Source organism: Arvicola amphibius, chromosome 14 (assembly GCF_903992535.2).
Source record: "Arvicola amphibius chromosome 14, mArvAmp1.2, whole genome shotgun sequence".
NCBI classification, from domain to species: Eukaryota; Metazoa; Chordata; class Mammalia; order Rodentia; family Cricetidae; genus Arvicola; species Arvicola amphibius.
Genome location: NC_052060.1, coordinates 48,160,856 through 48,176,757, shown reverse-complemented (window position 1 = coordinate 48,176,757; position 15,902 = coordinate 48,160,856). Strand labels below are relative to the sequence as shown.

At 37.7% G+C, this 15,902-nt stretch overlaps 1 protein-coding gene across 5 annotated transcripts in view; it reads left to right on the top strand.

Moving 5' to 3' along the window:
* Positions 1–15,902, top strand: part of Pdlim5 (PDZ and LIM domain 5) — a 168,146-nt gene that overhangs the window by 48,823 nt on the left and 103,421 nt on the right. For all 5 annotated transcript variants that reach the window (XM_038311021.2, XM_038311018.2, XM_038311019.2 and 2 more), the window contains exon 3: positions 2,104–2,255. In XM_038311021.2, coding sequence (XP_038166949.1) covers positions 2,104–2,255 — 152 coding nt within the window. The remainder of the gene's footprint in view (positions 1–2,103; positions 2,256–15,902) is intronic.

Here is a 15,902-nt window from a genome sequence, read left to right as displayed (position 1 = left end):
GCGAAGACCTTAAGATCATCATTTATGTAACTTCCACAGTTCTTGTGACAGCAATCTGAGGTCTAACTAGCATTTACCGAGTTGTTATCTCATGTAATCGTGTAACAATCCTTTAAATGTGTGAATTAACCTCCCCAAATCACATACAAAGGGGCTGGGGAAATGTCTCAGCAGTTAAGAACACTGGCTGCTCTTTGAGAGGACTTAGGTTCAATCCTCAGCACCCACATGACAGCTCAAATCTGTTTGTAACTGCAGTTCCAGGGAAACGGGTTCCCGCATACATACTTTGAGGCAAAACACCAATGTACATAAAATAAAAATAAGCAATTTTTTTTTTAAAAAAATCACATAGAAAGTAATGGCATGGTTGGTCTCAGCAACTGTTTCCTGTGTAAATGTGCCTCACAGTTTCTATAATCTTGTTTTGTGCAGTTGAGATGAATAGTTAATATATTTTCTACTCTTGGGTAAATGCTTTCTTTTATATTTAAATTAATAAAAGGAAATACATTACATTAGCCTACGTATTATTTAGCACAGTGAAATCATGTTAGTAGAATGCATGCTTAGGGAAAGTCTGGGTTGGGATGAAATATGTTTTGTCAGTTTATTGCGCAGCGCTGTTTTCTTGAATTTTAGATCTAAATGATTGCTTTTGTGTAATGGGATATGTCTGCCTTAAGGAAAGAATTTAAGAACTGGTAATATTGAAAACCTAAATGAACGTAATGTACTGTATTTATTCCTTTGTCCCAAATTATATAGAACAGCACTCAGTTCTAATTTGGTAAACTAAGTTTGTTTTGTTTTTTTTCTTTGTTTTAATTAGTATTTTTTTTAACCAAAATTTCTTTTTAAGCCTAGACAACAATGAAAACCCTAAGAGAGACATTCATAGATCTAATCTACATGGGTAGTAGAAAAAGACAAGATCTCCTCAGTAAATTGGGAGCATATGGACTTTGGGAGAGGATTGAAGGGAAGGGGAGAGGCAGGGAGGGCAACAGAGAAAAATGTAAAGCTCAATAAAAGTCAATAAAAATGTACGATGATGATGGGAAAATGTTTGTAACTTAAGAGCTAGCTACTTAAGTATTTTTAGGTGTACAATTAGGCTGTATTAATTGTATTCATAGTGTTATGTAGTTGCCATCACTGCTTATAGGAAATTTTTATTGTCTCAAATAGGATTGCTATAACATCTTACTAGTTACTTCTTGACTTTGGTATGGTCCATCTATCTTCAGCCACCTAGTGTAATGTAATAATCATAATAATCTGCTTAGACTAATGAATGCTGAGCTTGAAAATGGTTAGAATGGTTTCTCTTGTATTTGTTTCATATTTCCATCTATTATGAAAACTTCATTGTTTTTCTACATATTGTAGTTTTATATTTACTTTCCAGAGGCAGTGAAACACATATTTGCAGCTTGTAGGAGATCAAACTAAATGATGTAAACATTCAGACATTTTTATTGAGTATCCAAAGAAACACTGGGGGTTAAGGATTGTGATACACAAAACGTCTGGCAGTCTCAAATCAATGCATTTCCTTTCCTTTCTGTTAGACGCCTAGAGCAGGAAGCACACCCAGCAGAAAAGATACTTGGCCCTGTGATCTAACAGAAGTTAATCCGCAAATGCGGATGTAAGCTGAACTCAGGGAGGATGCCAAGATCCTTTTTTCATGTGTGTGTGCAAACAGAAATGCAACAGTTTAAAGAGTTTTCAAAACTTATGTTTAAAATTAATACTTTGTTTTAGATTTTATTCCCTTTCTTTTGCTAAAACACAAAATTTTCATGAATACTTTGCTTCTCTTTCTGTTTCTTAACCATCACACACTACTATTGCATAGTAAATAAATAACGAAATTATAAGGGACCATTTTCAGAATATTGTTTGTTTTTAATAACGAATTTAAGAAAAAGCATGACAATCATTTCAATTTAACTTCTTTTATCAAGCAAGATAATTTTATGTTGCTCTAATAATATATTAACACACTTTTTTTGTATTAACAAAGTGTAATTTTATCTACATTAGTGTTCTTATGTTTTAAACAGTGATGTTTCTAATAGGGTTTATTTATTGCAGCTGAAAGATGGTGGCAAGGCATCGCAGGCGCATGTGAGAATAGGCGATGTGGTCCTCAGCATTGATGGGATCAGTGCACATGGAATGACCCATCTTGAAGCCCAGAACAAGATTAAGGGTTGTACAGGCTCGTTGAATATGACTCTGCAAAGGTAAGATGAGTTTTGTTGCTGGGAGAGAACTCAGCCCTGAGAAACTATTTCTGTATGTTTGATTCATGCTATGCAAGAAGCAGTTTCTATACTGCTGTTTCAGGTAAATAAAGAAAAAGTATAGTAGCTCTTCAGTCGGGTATTCCTGCAGCATGTGAACTGATGAGAACTTTGAGGTATTTTTCATATCATCCATATCTTCATGAACATTGCTTGTATGGTTTCCAGAATTCAAGAATTCTTAAAAACTTTCGGTAGGGCTCAGGCTAAGAATTCTTACTGTAGGATAAATATTTCTTATTCTGAGCAATATATTAGGGTAGGGCCTTCTATGATATGGTTTGACTTTCTCTAGTGTCTTTTTACCTTTATTATTAAGACTGGACTTCTAAATTTTATGACTTTTTGTTTGTTGTTGTTAAATTCTTCTGTCCGCAACAGTAAATTATACTCTTACTGATGATAATAAGCCTGTGTTTTGAGAATCCCAACAATGGGCCTGCTTTGTAGTCACGATATCACAGTGCTTGTTAGAAGCAGAGCTGGCCACGCTGAATCAGATGTGGATATGAGGATCAGAGGTGTATGCCGTTGAGCTCCATGTTATTGTCACATATTTACTGTGAGAGTCACTGCAGTGTCTCTGGCTTAGCATGAAGGAGAATCAGCTCTGAACTTTATTTATAAGGATGGCACCTGATCAGTACCAGGTCATAAAGTCCCGGTTTTAATGACTTCTGTTAAGAACTAATAGTATTTTTATTCTTTGAGAATTCATGCATGCATACGATATATTTTGATTATTTACCCCGTAGCCCTCCCTAAGTGGGTGATAGCATACCTACCCCGAAACAACTTCACCTCAGTCTGTCCCATCACCTCTGGGAGGCAGGGCCCTTCTCCCCACCTGGCATCAGGGAAAATTTTTGGTATTTATTGTCACTTAGATTTATAGATCTAGTTTGTTGTGCTATGATTGTCTAACCAATTGAACCTTTGCATTTTTGTAAGTTGCAAAAAAATTTTTCAGTGCTACCACCGAATCAGCAGTTATACATACACACATTTTTGATAGCTATACGTTTTAATCCATGGAAAGATAATCTGTGAATAATAAAACCAGTCTAATGCTAATGTTTTCATACTGCTTGTCTATAGAAGCATGCAACATAAACATTATTACTGATTAAATGAAGATACACATTTTTCTTCATAGGCATTTTTGCCACGTTTGATTTTGAAGGGAAAGAGTAGTTAAGTTTGTCTGAGATATCAAGAGTATAAAACACATACATAATGATGATGGCTGCTTCTTACACCCTAAAACTGAGTCCATATAGCTGCATAAGCTCTTTTGTGGGCTTTGATCATTTTTTAATACCAGCCTTCCCGTTTTCACATTGTCCTCTTCATTTTATAATCTAGACACTAGATTCCTTATTTTTATAAACCAGGATTCAGTATTTTATTTTCTTTTGAAAACACTGAGTCTCATAAGAATAGATGAAAACCAGATGTTACCCTGTTTGGATGCATTTCCAACTCCAGCCGTCTGCTACTAAGTCTAATAAAGCTACTGAAGCACAAAATCTGACTAACATAAAACTAACTCAATATTACAAACATTTGTGGGTTCTGTTCTGTTGAATCTTATCTTTCTTTTTCCAACACTGAAATTTAGGGACCCAGAATATAAGAATTTTAGATTTCTGTTTTAATTATTTGTAATTTTCTTCATGTTCCTGATGATATATTGTATAATATGAGCCTTTTATGACATTAATTTGTGCATGTGTGTATGTGCACGTGTCTGTCTCTCTCTGTGTGTATGTGTGTGAAAGTAAGTAAGTTAGATTCACCTCGACTCTCATTCCTCAGGTTCCACCTCCCTTGGTTTTTTGTTTTCATTGCCTTGGTGCTCATCTGTTAGACCTACCTGGCCTGTTAGGGTGTTCTAGGGACTACCCTGCCTGTTTTTACCTCCCCAGTTCTGGGATTATAATTATGGGCCATCACTTACGGCTTTTTTATGAGTTTGGCGGAACAGCTAGGTCCTTTGGCTTGTGTGTCAATCACTTTGTTGACAAAACTATCTCTCTAGCCCTAATATGGATATTTTCCAAAGTGTATGACATAATATTGAAAGTTCTACTGAAAAAGTGCTTTTGCTTTTTAAAGAGAAAATACAACGCTAAAAAATTGTCATTGAGTCTCTCCTTCTATGGCCCATCTCCTTTTCAGTTCTTTTTCTTGTATCCCAGCAAATAATGTGAACTTGAGTACTGTCATTAACTGCTTTTTTACCAGTCAGACTGTTCTTAATTCCTCTTCCATAATGAATTACCCACAATGGTACTTTTGCTATGGGACTCCTTTTTTAATAAACAGTTTTCTTTGTGAATATGGAATATTCTGCGCAGATTCACCTTAGTCCTATTTTCCTACAATCAGAGTGTGAGAATCAGACTTCTTCTAATAAGAGTCTTCTTTTAAATGTTACTTACAAGACAGCGAGTGGAGCAGGATTTGGAGGCAGGAGGAGATCACTTGGATAAAGGTGTGATTTCATAGGGATACCTACCTTCTTGTGTTGTCTGGAGGTTTCTGTTCTGCCTGGTCCTGCAGTCATTCAGTCTCAAAGAATCAAACAGAGGTTTACATTAATTATAAACTGATTGGCCCAGTCTCTCAGTCTCTTCTTATTAACTAATTCTTATGACTTATATTAGCCCATAATTTTTGCCTATATTGGCCATGTGGCTTGGTACCTTTTTCTGTGAGGCAGTCACATCTTGCTTCCTCTGTGGCTTGGTCGCAACTGGAGACTGAGTTTCCTTCTTCCCCAGAATTCTCCTGTTCTCATTGTCCCGCCTCAACTTCCTTCCTGGTCGCCCTGCCTATTCTTCCTGCCTGGTTATTGGCCAATCAGCATTTTACAAAAAATAATACAAGTGACAGGATAAATGGCCATTGTCCCACAGCGTTCTTGGATCTAGCAGGAAGCTGGGGAACAAAATGCAGCTTATTTTTTTTTTTACTTGAATTGGGGAACTGGACTTTGCTTCCCTGTTTTGCCTGTGTTAGTTTTTGATGGGAAGCTATCTTGGAGGAGCTAGGAGAAGAAGGGAGGGTTAGGAGGTAGTTTAATTTTTTTCCACAGAAAGTTGCTGCCATGAACATTTAGCAGCAGTGAAGGGAGCCTTAGAGCTTTGGTGTGCTGGAATACAGGCCTGGCAGCAGCCTGTTGTGAGGTTTTTGCCCACACCTGAGTCCTCTGCTTAGAAGGTTTTCTCTCGTTTTATTAGGGTTGACCTGTGTTCTCTGATCACTATTGCTCATTACTGAGTGCCCTCCATTCTGCTTGACAGAGGTTTCTCACATGTCTCTTTGCTGCCTCATCAAATTCCTTTCATCTGTTTGCTGCCAATGCCTATGCTATTATGTCTACAAAACCTGCTTGGAGCTTTATCTCCTGCTGTGCTAGTTTGCTTTTCGGTTGCTGTGACAAAACATTCATCAAAAACAACTCCAGGACAGAAGGGTTTATTTGGCCCATAGATTATAGCCATTACAGGGGGAAGTCAGGACCAGAACCTGGAAGCAGGAACTAAAACAGAGACCATGAAGGACTGCTGCTTGCTGGCTTTCTCCTCACGACATTCTCAGCCTTCTTTCTTCTACAAACAGGACCACCTGTCAGAGTGGCACTGTCGGTAGTCTGATGGAGGCTGTCTTTCATAGGATTTTATTGCTGTGAAGAGACACCATTACCAGGACAACTCTTATAAAGGAAAGCATTTGACTGAAGATGATTTACAGTTCAGAGATTCAGTACATTATTGGCATGATGGGAAGACATAGGCAGGCTTGTTACATCTAAATTGGCAGGCAGCAGGAAGAGAGAGTGACACTGGGCCTGGCTTAAGCATTTGAAACCTCAAAGCCCAGCCCTTGACACACTGCCTCCCACAGAGGCCCAACTCCAATGACTGCCACTCTCCAGGAGCCTGTGGGGACCATTTTCTTTCAAACCATCACAAAGGCATTTCCTTAATTGAGGATTTTTCTTTCCAGTTTGCATGTCAAGTTGACTAAAAACTCACTAGCACACTTGTCTATGATCTCTTCCTACTGCTGCAACCTGTCCCCCCACAACTTGAAGGAAACAGTATATGTTACTCATTTCTGCATTTAATTGCATACTAGGTACAATCTGAAATATCTAGGCTAATTTTATGAAGTCATTTACAAATAAACCTAAATAGTTAATAGTCATACCTAGTGCTGTCTGTTGCTAAGCTAATTATCCCATGCATTTTAGTTCTTCTCTGTTTAGACTTTGTGAAAGCAAGACCATGCTTTTTGTACTATTTGTATTTGATGATAAAATATTGTATAATTTAGTGTTTTAAATACACAGTGGACCATAATTTGGTATGTCAGCATTACTGACCAAACTTAGAATTATTTATTTATTCCACAAATATTTATTGAACTTTACTATAATCCAGGCATTATTGTAGATACTGAGAACAAAACAGTGAACATAACAGACCCCCACACCCCCAAGTCTCTTCCCTTCTAGTACTGTCAGTGGGCAAACAGACTAAAGCCAAGAAAACTAAGTATATAATACATTGATTGAAATAGGCAACTACAAGGGAAAAAAAGCACTTAGAGGACATAGAAAGTGCAGACAAAGGGGTTGTTATTTAAAACCGTGGTGAGGAGAGCTTTTCTAGCTTATTGGGCCTTGGGGCTCCTGTTACCTGAGGCAGAAGGACAAGATAGACATTAGCTCTTCAGAGCACTGTAAATGAAGGCAGTAGGAGGAAGGCGAAGTCAGAGTGTAAAAAGTGGGCAGAGGTAGCTAGAACCTGTAGGGCCTTGGGGGTTATTATATGTTTGCAAATATAAGTTATTTTTTTTATTCTATGGGAGTAAAAGCTCTGAGAAACTTCTATAAAGTTCTAACTGCTAGAGCAGAGTGTGGGAGATAAGTGATTTTGATAATGTAGAGAGGATGCTGGAGGGAAGGATATCACACTTCTCTCACATCTTACTAGTGAACTACTGCCTTTTCTGCTTAGCAGTGTGCAAAAACTGATGAAAAAAAAGATGAAGACCCTTGATGCTAGATTCCGACCTCTAGCCAAGATCCTAGAGATCATGCATGCACACATGTATGCCTGTGTGTGTGTAAGTAAGAGAGATCACAAAAAATTATCAGCAATTTTGTGTGTTTATTTTAAAAAAAGTTTTGGCTTTAAATATTATATATTCACTGATTTTTGAAGTTTTTGCTTTTTGAGACAGGGTTTCTCCAGCTTTGGAGCCTGTCCTGGAACTAGCTCTTGTAGACCAGGCTGGCCTCGAACTCACCAAGATCCACCTGCCTCTGCCTCCCGAGTGCTGGGATTAAAGGCGTGCGCCACCACTGCCCGGCTTTTGAAGTGTATTTTTAAAAAGTAATTTTATCATAAAGTTAAAACTCAGTTATTACACAATAAAATTTAGAAATTAAATAAAATTAAAAATTTAGAATAAGTAAGAATTCTTATTTGATAGGATTGGTCTATAGTTGTTATTCCATATCTTGTCCAGTTTTGGAACACATAATAAGGTAAACATTGTGTTTCTGTAATAACCTAAAACAATCACACTTGACTCTTGTTCTACTGTAGATATGAATGTATAAACTCATGAGAGACTTTAATTTTCTTTTCCAGAATTGGGTGAATTATTTAGTTATTTGTTTGTGTGTTTGTGACTTAAATTAATTTAAGAATACTACACTGGATTATGAGAAATTCTACCTAAAATTGCTTCTCCAATTAGAATAATCAGGCAAATAGAAGCGATTATTTTAAAATACCAAATTCACTTTTTTATGGTTTTTTTTATCTAAGTCAAAGTAGATCAATTTTAAAATAGCATCATTTCAGTTAACAAGTAAAGAAAATTACACTCCAGTGCTCTTAAGTAACTATTGGCTAATAAAGTTAGATTCTATGAGTAAGACTTTAAACTGCTTCACATTTCAATACTTCTCCACATGGGGCATTAATAATAAACTTGCTACTAACTTACTGTATGATTTGGGGAACGTCACTAAACTGGTCCTTAATTTTCTTGACTATAAAATGAGATCATACATGATTTCAAAATCCCATTTTTGCAGTAAAATGTCTGGGTTTTGTTCTGGTTTTTCAACTGTAGCGGGTAAGTTCCCTGGAGCTTTCCACTGATCACACCAACTGCGCTTGCTTATCTTGGCTGAGAGAATCAGGAAATTGGGCATTCTTCACCGGAGCCTTCTTCCACTGTGCCAGGATAGCAAAGGGACTTGGAGGTGAAAGGCACGTCAGATAGAGATGTAGATAGCACTTCATCTTCAGAGGGTAGCATACACTTTCATCCTTATTTGTTATTTTTTAATTAGGCCTCTTGGAATCATGGAAAAATTTATGTATGGCTTTTTTGTTCTTCCTTGTTTTTCATTGGTGGTGGCATGTCTGAGGGTTCTTTTTTGCCTTTTGTTTTTCTTATTCAAATTTCATTTAGTGTATAACTTGATCTGATTGGAAATGAAAGGTCTAGAAGAGTTGAATTTTGAAAAATATTGGTGTACCCTTTTTCTGCCTCTTTGGTCTATATCCTAAAAAAACAAAACAAAACAAAAAAAACCCAAAATTGTCAGAGGTCCAGTAACTACTATTAATGAATGACAGATTGGAATAATTTAACAGGCACATTGAGTTACAAGAAAAAAAAGAGAAAGTAGCCTTGAACCAGACTGAAGCTATTAGTCATTTTCTGTTTTGTTTTACCGGATTGCTTAATACCCTGTTACTGTAAGCTGTACTGGTTCAGCTCTACATTTATTTTACTAAAAGCATGGAGGTAGGATTTTAGAAAGTTACAAAGTTGGTTTGTTTTAAAGTCAGATGTTTTCAGTTCTGTATCTGCAGTATTTGGATTAAGAATGCTAAGCCAGGTCCTGTTTTCTCCTTGTCACTTCACATTTCTTCCTGGTACCTGTTCTGCAACTTGACATTGGCTTGTTGGCTGTGTTTCAGAGGGACTTTGTGATTCTATCCCCACCCTTAGCACCATCCGTACGTGAAAGGCTGTGTAAGCGTGTGTGGCCGTTTGTTTTGTGAATGACTTTTCATGCACACCACTTTCTGCTTAAGTCAGTCCAGTCAAGGTCGGTGTTAGCATGCCCACTTTTCATAGTTTAGAGAGTTTATCTGATTTCCCTAATAAAGCCGTTTCAAAGGCTATACCTCAGCCCTCCCTGCCTTTTTTTTAAGAGACAGGGTCTCACTGTGGAGTCTAGGCCTGGCTTCTAGTCGGGATCCTCCTGCCTTAGCCTACTGGGATCACAGGCCTGTGACACCATGCCTGGCTGTCGTAGCAGAGACTTACTGCTGTAGCAGTGGGCTTGGTGATTAGATGAATTCCTCATGTGTACTTTAAAAGGTGGCACAGAAGCACAGTAGAAACAGCTGAGTCCTTCACGTGAAAACACTTGCATTTCTCTGAAAAGAGTACTTTTCATTCTCTTACTGTTCAGTGTTCTGTAGAGATTAGAACCCAGTTACATCCTTTGGCTTAAAAGGACTCTACAGACAAATAGGCTAGTGAGCCATTAGGTGGAGTACTGGGTGGTGACTCTGTGTATTTGGTTGCCCATTCTAAATTTGAATATATTCATTTTTTCTCTCCCAGGTTGACTGTTTTGCTAAATTAGTATTTCTGTATTAAAGTTTAAATTTTTATTTTTTAGTTTTTTGTTTTTCAAGACAAGGTTTCTCTGTGTAATAGCCCTAGCTGTCTTGGAACTAACTCTGTAGACCAGGCTGTCCTCAAACTCATAGAGATCCGCTTGGCTCTGCCTCCTGAGTGCTGGGATTAAAGGCGCCAGTCACCACTGCCTAGCTTAAGTAGGCTTTTTATATGTTACTATGAGTAGAGATGTGTTCTAGAACTAGAAAGTATCTTTTAAAGGACTATTTGCTTAATATAACCAGAAAAGTTATTATTAGTGAGACAGACAAAAATGTCTGTGATCTTATTTATCTGTCTCTTTCTTTAATTCAGTAGTGATAAAGATTGTTGGAAATAAACATGAAAGTTCAATGTAGTTCAATTGTTGAATTATCAATAGTGAATGAGTTGAAATTTATGCCCTGGCAATGCTGAAGCACGGATGGGCAGCCAGTATATGGCGGTTCTGTTGACTTGTCCATATTGGATTTTATGGTCTAAATTGATGAGGATGACTGACCAGGTCTCTTCCTCAAGAGGGCACCAGATCACATTACAGATGGTTGTGAGCCACCATGTGGTTGCTGGGAATTGTACTCAGGACCTTTGGGAGAGCAGGCAGTGATCTTAACCACTGAGCCATCTGATCATAATCAAACTTGGTAACATGAACTTCACATCTTGAAAGTGTGCAATTGTTTTAAGCACGTTGTCATTTATTGTTCAGAAGAAGAAAATTTCAATGTTATTATAAACCTCTTGGGGAAAACCCTAGTAAATACATTTTAAGAACTAGAGCTAGATCCAGGACAGGCTCCAAAGCTACAGAGAAACCCAGTCTGCAAAAAACAAAACAAAACTAAACAAAAAAAAGAGACTTGTTTTTTTTTATTTGTAAATGGGGCAACATACATAGTGCCTGCTTTACAGAGTTATTATAATGAAACAATGTATAGAAAGAGCGAACAGAAAAAAAAATCAGGTATTTCTTTCTCTTTTTCTCTGTCTTAAATTGAGGCGTGTTAATGTGGCGTCCACTGTAAAGTTACATGGAAGTCGTGTTTGTTTTGTCTCTTGGAAACATGGGTGTGACTGCAGGAAAACAGAAAATGAAAGAACTTAGCTGGCAGGCACTTCTGAGAAGGAAAGATGCGAATATTAGAAGATAGGGTTCTTTCATTTTCACACAAATGACTTTTTTGATTGAAACCTTCCCAAAGAGTGTGTGGTTGCAAACACTTTGCTTGCTGCGTATTCACTGCTGCTTTGGTCCATGACTGTCGTCTTATGGTTTATGTCCCATCTGGTAGGAAAATGGTAATGCAAAAAGAAGCCAGGACACACCTTGCTTTCTCGGCTGAGTCCTCTTGTTCTCCTTAGAGGAGCCGTAGAGCGACAGTTCCTTTTCACGCGGTCCAGACGGAGAGACGAGCAGAGAGTGACGATTGTTCTTCCACTTTCCCATCTTTTTTACTTTTCTATGGAGTACAAAATTCATTTGTAGTTTCTTTATTTTCCTAGGTAACATTGAAGTCAAGTAACTTTCTAACTTCTGGACTGTGCTTTTGTGAAGTATTTAGAAATAATTTTGTTTTAAGATCTGGTGTTTGTCAACACTACCATTAATACTAAGATTTAGTTGGAGAGATGTCAGCGTTCATTTAAAAATGTACTTTTTCATCAGCTTTACCTCATGCCTGGCAGTTAAAGGATAGATAGCAATTTTGTAATTCTTTCCTTTAAGAAACAGAAATGTTTTCATTGGGATACGTCATAGAATGTGATGCATGCTCAAGGAGCACAAGATCCTGTTCAGACGAAAGGCTTCCTGGAGGTGTTCATGCCTGAGCTGGGTTCTGAAGGAAGGCTCCTCAGAACAACATGTCCTGAAGCAGGGTGGTGGTGGCGAATGTCCAGCAGGACAGGTGGAGGATGGGCGCAGTGATAAAGACAAATAGAAGGCTTTGAAGGGTCTTAGAACTGTTAACTGTTTGCTCTGGTATTTAGCCATAGAACCTGGGAGAAGGGAAAGAGAAGAAACCAGAGATAGAGACAGACAGGGTGGCAGTAAGTGAGGACTTGTGGATACTAGCTCCATAAGCTATAGCATAGTCTGGTAGGAGGACAGAGAAGAGAGTGTCTCTCGGGTGTATAGCCTGACTGAGCCTAGGCTGTTAATCTTAATATGGTCTCTGCTCCCTTGTGTAACTAAAACTGCTTCTCACTTGTATGTCTCATAGACTCCTCTAGGGCAGTGTGGTAGAACTGCATTCTCCACCTTGCCTTATACATTTGCATCTCTCACTCCTATATGCTTTGATGAAGTACCCAACAGCCATCCCTTTACCCAAATTAAAAAATAAATGAATAAATAAAACTATTTTCTTGCCAACCTATCATTCATCTTTAAGAATCTGATTGTTAGCCTTTCTATAAGGTCCCCACAGACTATTTGAGACTAGAGTAAAATATATGATGGCATCACAGTGTGGAGAGAGAGCCAGCTCCTAGTGTGCTGGTCATTGGGCATAGAAAAGCAGTTCTCATATTTTCTCTCAGGCAACTCCAACTTTACCTAAGAACTTTCTTTTTTTTTTTTTTTGTATGAAAGACTTCTTAGACAACTCTTTCCACCTCATCAAGATAGTTTTAGTTTTATTTAACAGATTTTATAAATACTGTGGTTCAGTTTTAAAGGAAGATAAAAGATATAAGATACAAGTGTCTACATTTATTTTAAAAATCCAAATATATATGTGTTTTAAGTAGACTTAAGTCATGGATACTTGTGTAAACAAAACAATTGTGATTCATGTTGCGATGACAGGCTAAAATTATTTCAGGTCATCAGAATGTCAGGGGAGGAGAGGAAGTTCATGCAACATGAGGGTGGGGAAGAGCATTCCCTTAGAAAGACATAGTTCACTGGGCAGTGGGGGAGAGTGGCATGGGAATATCCCCCTGGCTGGATCTACTTATCAGCAGATTAAAAGGGGTACTCCATAACACTGGACTCACCCATGTAACCTGGTCTTTTTTTTTTTTATCATTTAAGATTAAAAAAGCTCAGTAGAGATTTCAGGTGAAAAGAGCAGCTCCCATTCTTACTGTATGGAAAGAAGGGTTCCTTGCCTGCCATCCTGGTTGAAACAGAAGATACTCGCTATGTACTTGCTGGCTTGAGTTGTGGAGAATGCCACTCTTAGCAATATAGTAATTTTTGCTGCTATTGCCTGATACGTTTAGAAATGTTTCATAGGAAGTTAGTAGTGAGACAGACTGGCCATTCTTATATGTTTAACTATAGCAGTCTCCTTTGAGTTCCAAATAAACATCTCTGCCCATAGTTTAAGGAGCCTTTAAGAGTTGAAATGCAAGGCATTCCCAACTGTTTCCCAGTAGCTGCTGTTGCTATTATAGTTTGAAAGACTGATATTGCTCAGGCTTATAGGAGATGAAAAGTAAAAAGGAATGAGTGGCTGTTTTAGATACATGTAGGGCAAAGTATTATACTGTCAAACTTGTCTAAATTTGCCTCCATTTTCAAAAAAAAGGTCAGCTTTATAACCCATTGCCTAGCGACTCTGGTTCTTTTTCATAATTACTTTTTCTGATCCCCAGTAACAATCTTTCTCTGAAATCAGTATGAACTTTAGGTTGTTTGTTTTTTTTTTCTTTTTTCTTTTGGTTTTGTTTCTTTGGTAATTCAGTAAGGAGGGTCTGTTTTCATGTTATATTAGGCATTCATTTGATAATTCTGAATTAAAATCCTCCTATTAAAGTCGAGTTCCCTTTATCTTGGCTCTTTTGACTGATAGTGCTAGCACCGTTTAACTGGGAAACTCATCTTGTAACAATGAACGCAAGGGACTTTCCAGATCCTTTTTGTTTTACTGGAATTATGTTATATACACCAGACTTTGAAATAATAAATTATGTATTAGTCACATGTGTTTTTGTTTTCTGAAAATATTTTTGGTTGTCCAATTGATTCTAAAATCTAAGAATTTTTGTATTTGAAAGATAAAGTTAGCTTACCGACTCACTTAAGAATTTAAGACTCTTTGACATACTAAAATAAAGACCAATAGGTCTTTTCTAGATTTCAAATACTCTATAATGTTGGCATAGGTTTCATTTTCTAATGAGAAGCCTGGTTTACTGTAGTTTGTCAAAGAATTGTTCTAAGGCCTCAAAAATTAGTTGTGGAATTTTGCTGAGATGTTTTTATTTTTGCATGTAAATTCCCTTGTTGTGTGATGTTTACTGTTTATTTTAATAGTATAGGGAAGTTCTTTCATTTTTGTTTATTCATTTGGGAATGCTTACATTAATTGTAACAATATTTGTGTTTCTAAGAACTTTTATGTTGGTTTTTCTTCTGAACTGCAAGGGAGAACATTTGGAAACTGTCTTTGTGTTGTTTTTAGTGTAGCATAAGAATTCACTAAGTGAGGAATATTAAAGAAGTAAGCTGTCTTTCCAAGATACTGAGCTAAGAACATCGTATACATTAGCCATTTAATGTTGGGAGCAGTGAGACCCCAGATCCTGAATTGCTTGTAATCCCCTGATCTGAGTGCCTACAGCTGGTCTGAACACGAGACCTTCAGGTGTTCCTGATGGCAGGAGAGTGGTTTCTGGTGGGTTTGGCTGAGGCGTGGCTATCTCTATATAATCTGCCCCCGAACACAATAACGGGGGCTTTCTGAACCAGCGTTGGGAGTTCTGTGTGTCTGTCACTGCGTCTGAGTTCTCAACCTCCAGCACCTTTTCTGAAGCTCTCCAACTGAGGTCTAGCACAGAGCGCAGACCAGGGCCAAGATTTCGACAATTTAATCTTAGTATTAACATTTATGACAGATGCTACCTTATAATAGTTAATATGTATTCAAACCAGTATTCAACCTGTCTCTTTCCCTAATGTAACTTATTTTTCTTATATTACTACACTGTCTTTTTTTTTTATGGCTTTTTTGAGGCAGGATTTTTCTATGTAGCCCTGGCTGTCCTGGAACTCCTCTGTAGACCAGACTGGCCTCAAAACTCAGGAGACCTGCCTGTCTCTGCGTCCCAAGTGCTGGTATTAAAAGTGTGCTCCATCACCACCCAACACCTGTCTCTTTAAATATAGAAATTAAAAAGTACAGGCGTTTCAAATGATGCTTATTCTTCAAAATATACAGTAAATAGTTTTGAAATTAAATATATCTCAAAGGAAACAAAGTTTTCCAGTAATTTGACTTTCTAGATTTTAGTTGCATCAGTAATACTAGCAAGGAGTTGATGCTGTTTGAAAATTTTTAGTTAGAAGCTTACAAAATAAATTCACAAAGCTCCACAAAACAAACAAACAAACAAACACACCTGACAGCACCATTACCTCCTTCGTTCACTCAACAGTGCCAGTGAATCGACTGCTGGATGAGGCCCAGCAGCTTTAACACCCTCCTCTTAGGAGGTAGATTTTCAGTTGAGTGGAAAAGCGTGGCCACTCCCACGCATAGAGTCTTCATAAACTTAGAGTTGGGAGAAACAGCACAGCCACATCACTGCGTTCCGTTTATACTCTGAAGAAAAGTTTGAACTCGCTTCTTGTTATGTGACAGCTCAGTCATAGTACAAGCTATGGAACTGGAGTCAGGCAGAGGATTAGCAAAGAACAGCAGACAGGCATTAGCCTTGTGAACCTGACCTTGTGCCATGCCTGCTAATTGACCTTCATCTGCTGCTTTTTCCTTGTGCTTTGTGGTTCACTTACAGTGTTTTTAAAGCTGTCTCCTTAGTATCATGAAACACCATGACTATTAAATGCACCAGTGTTTCCTTAGATTGTTCATTTTTCTGAGTTTCCTTTTGTGGAGTGTCCACCAC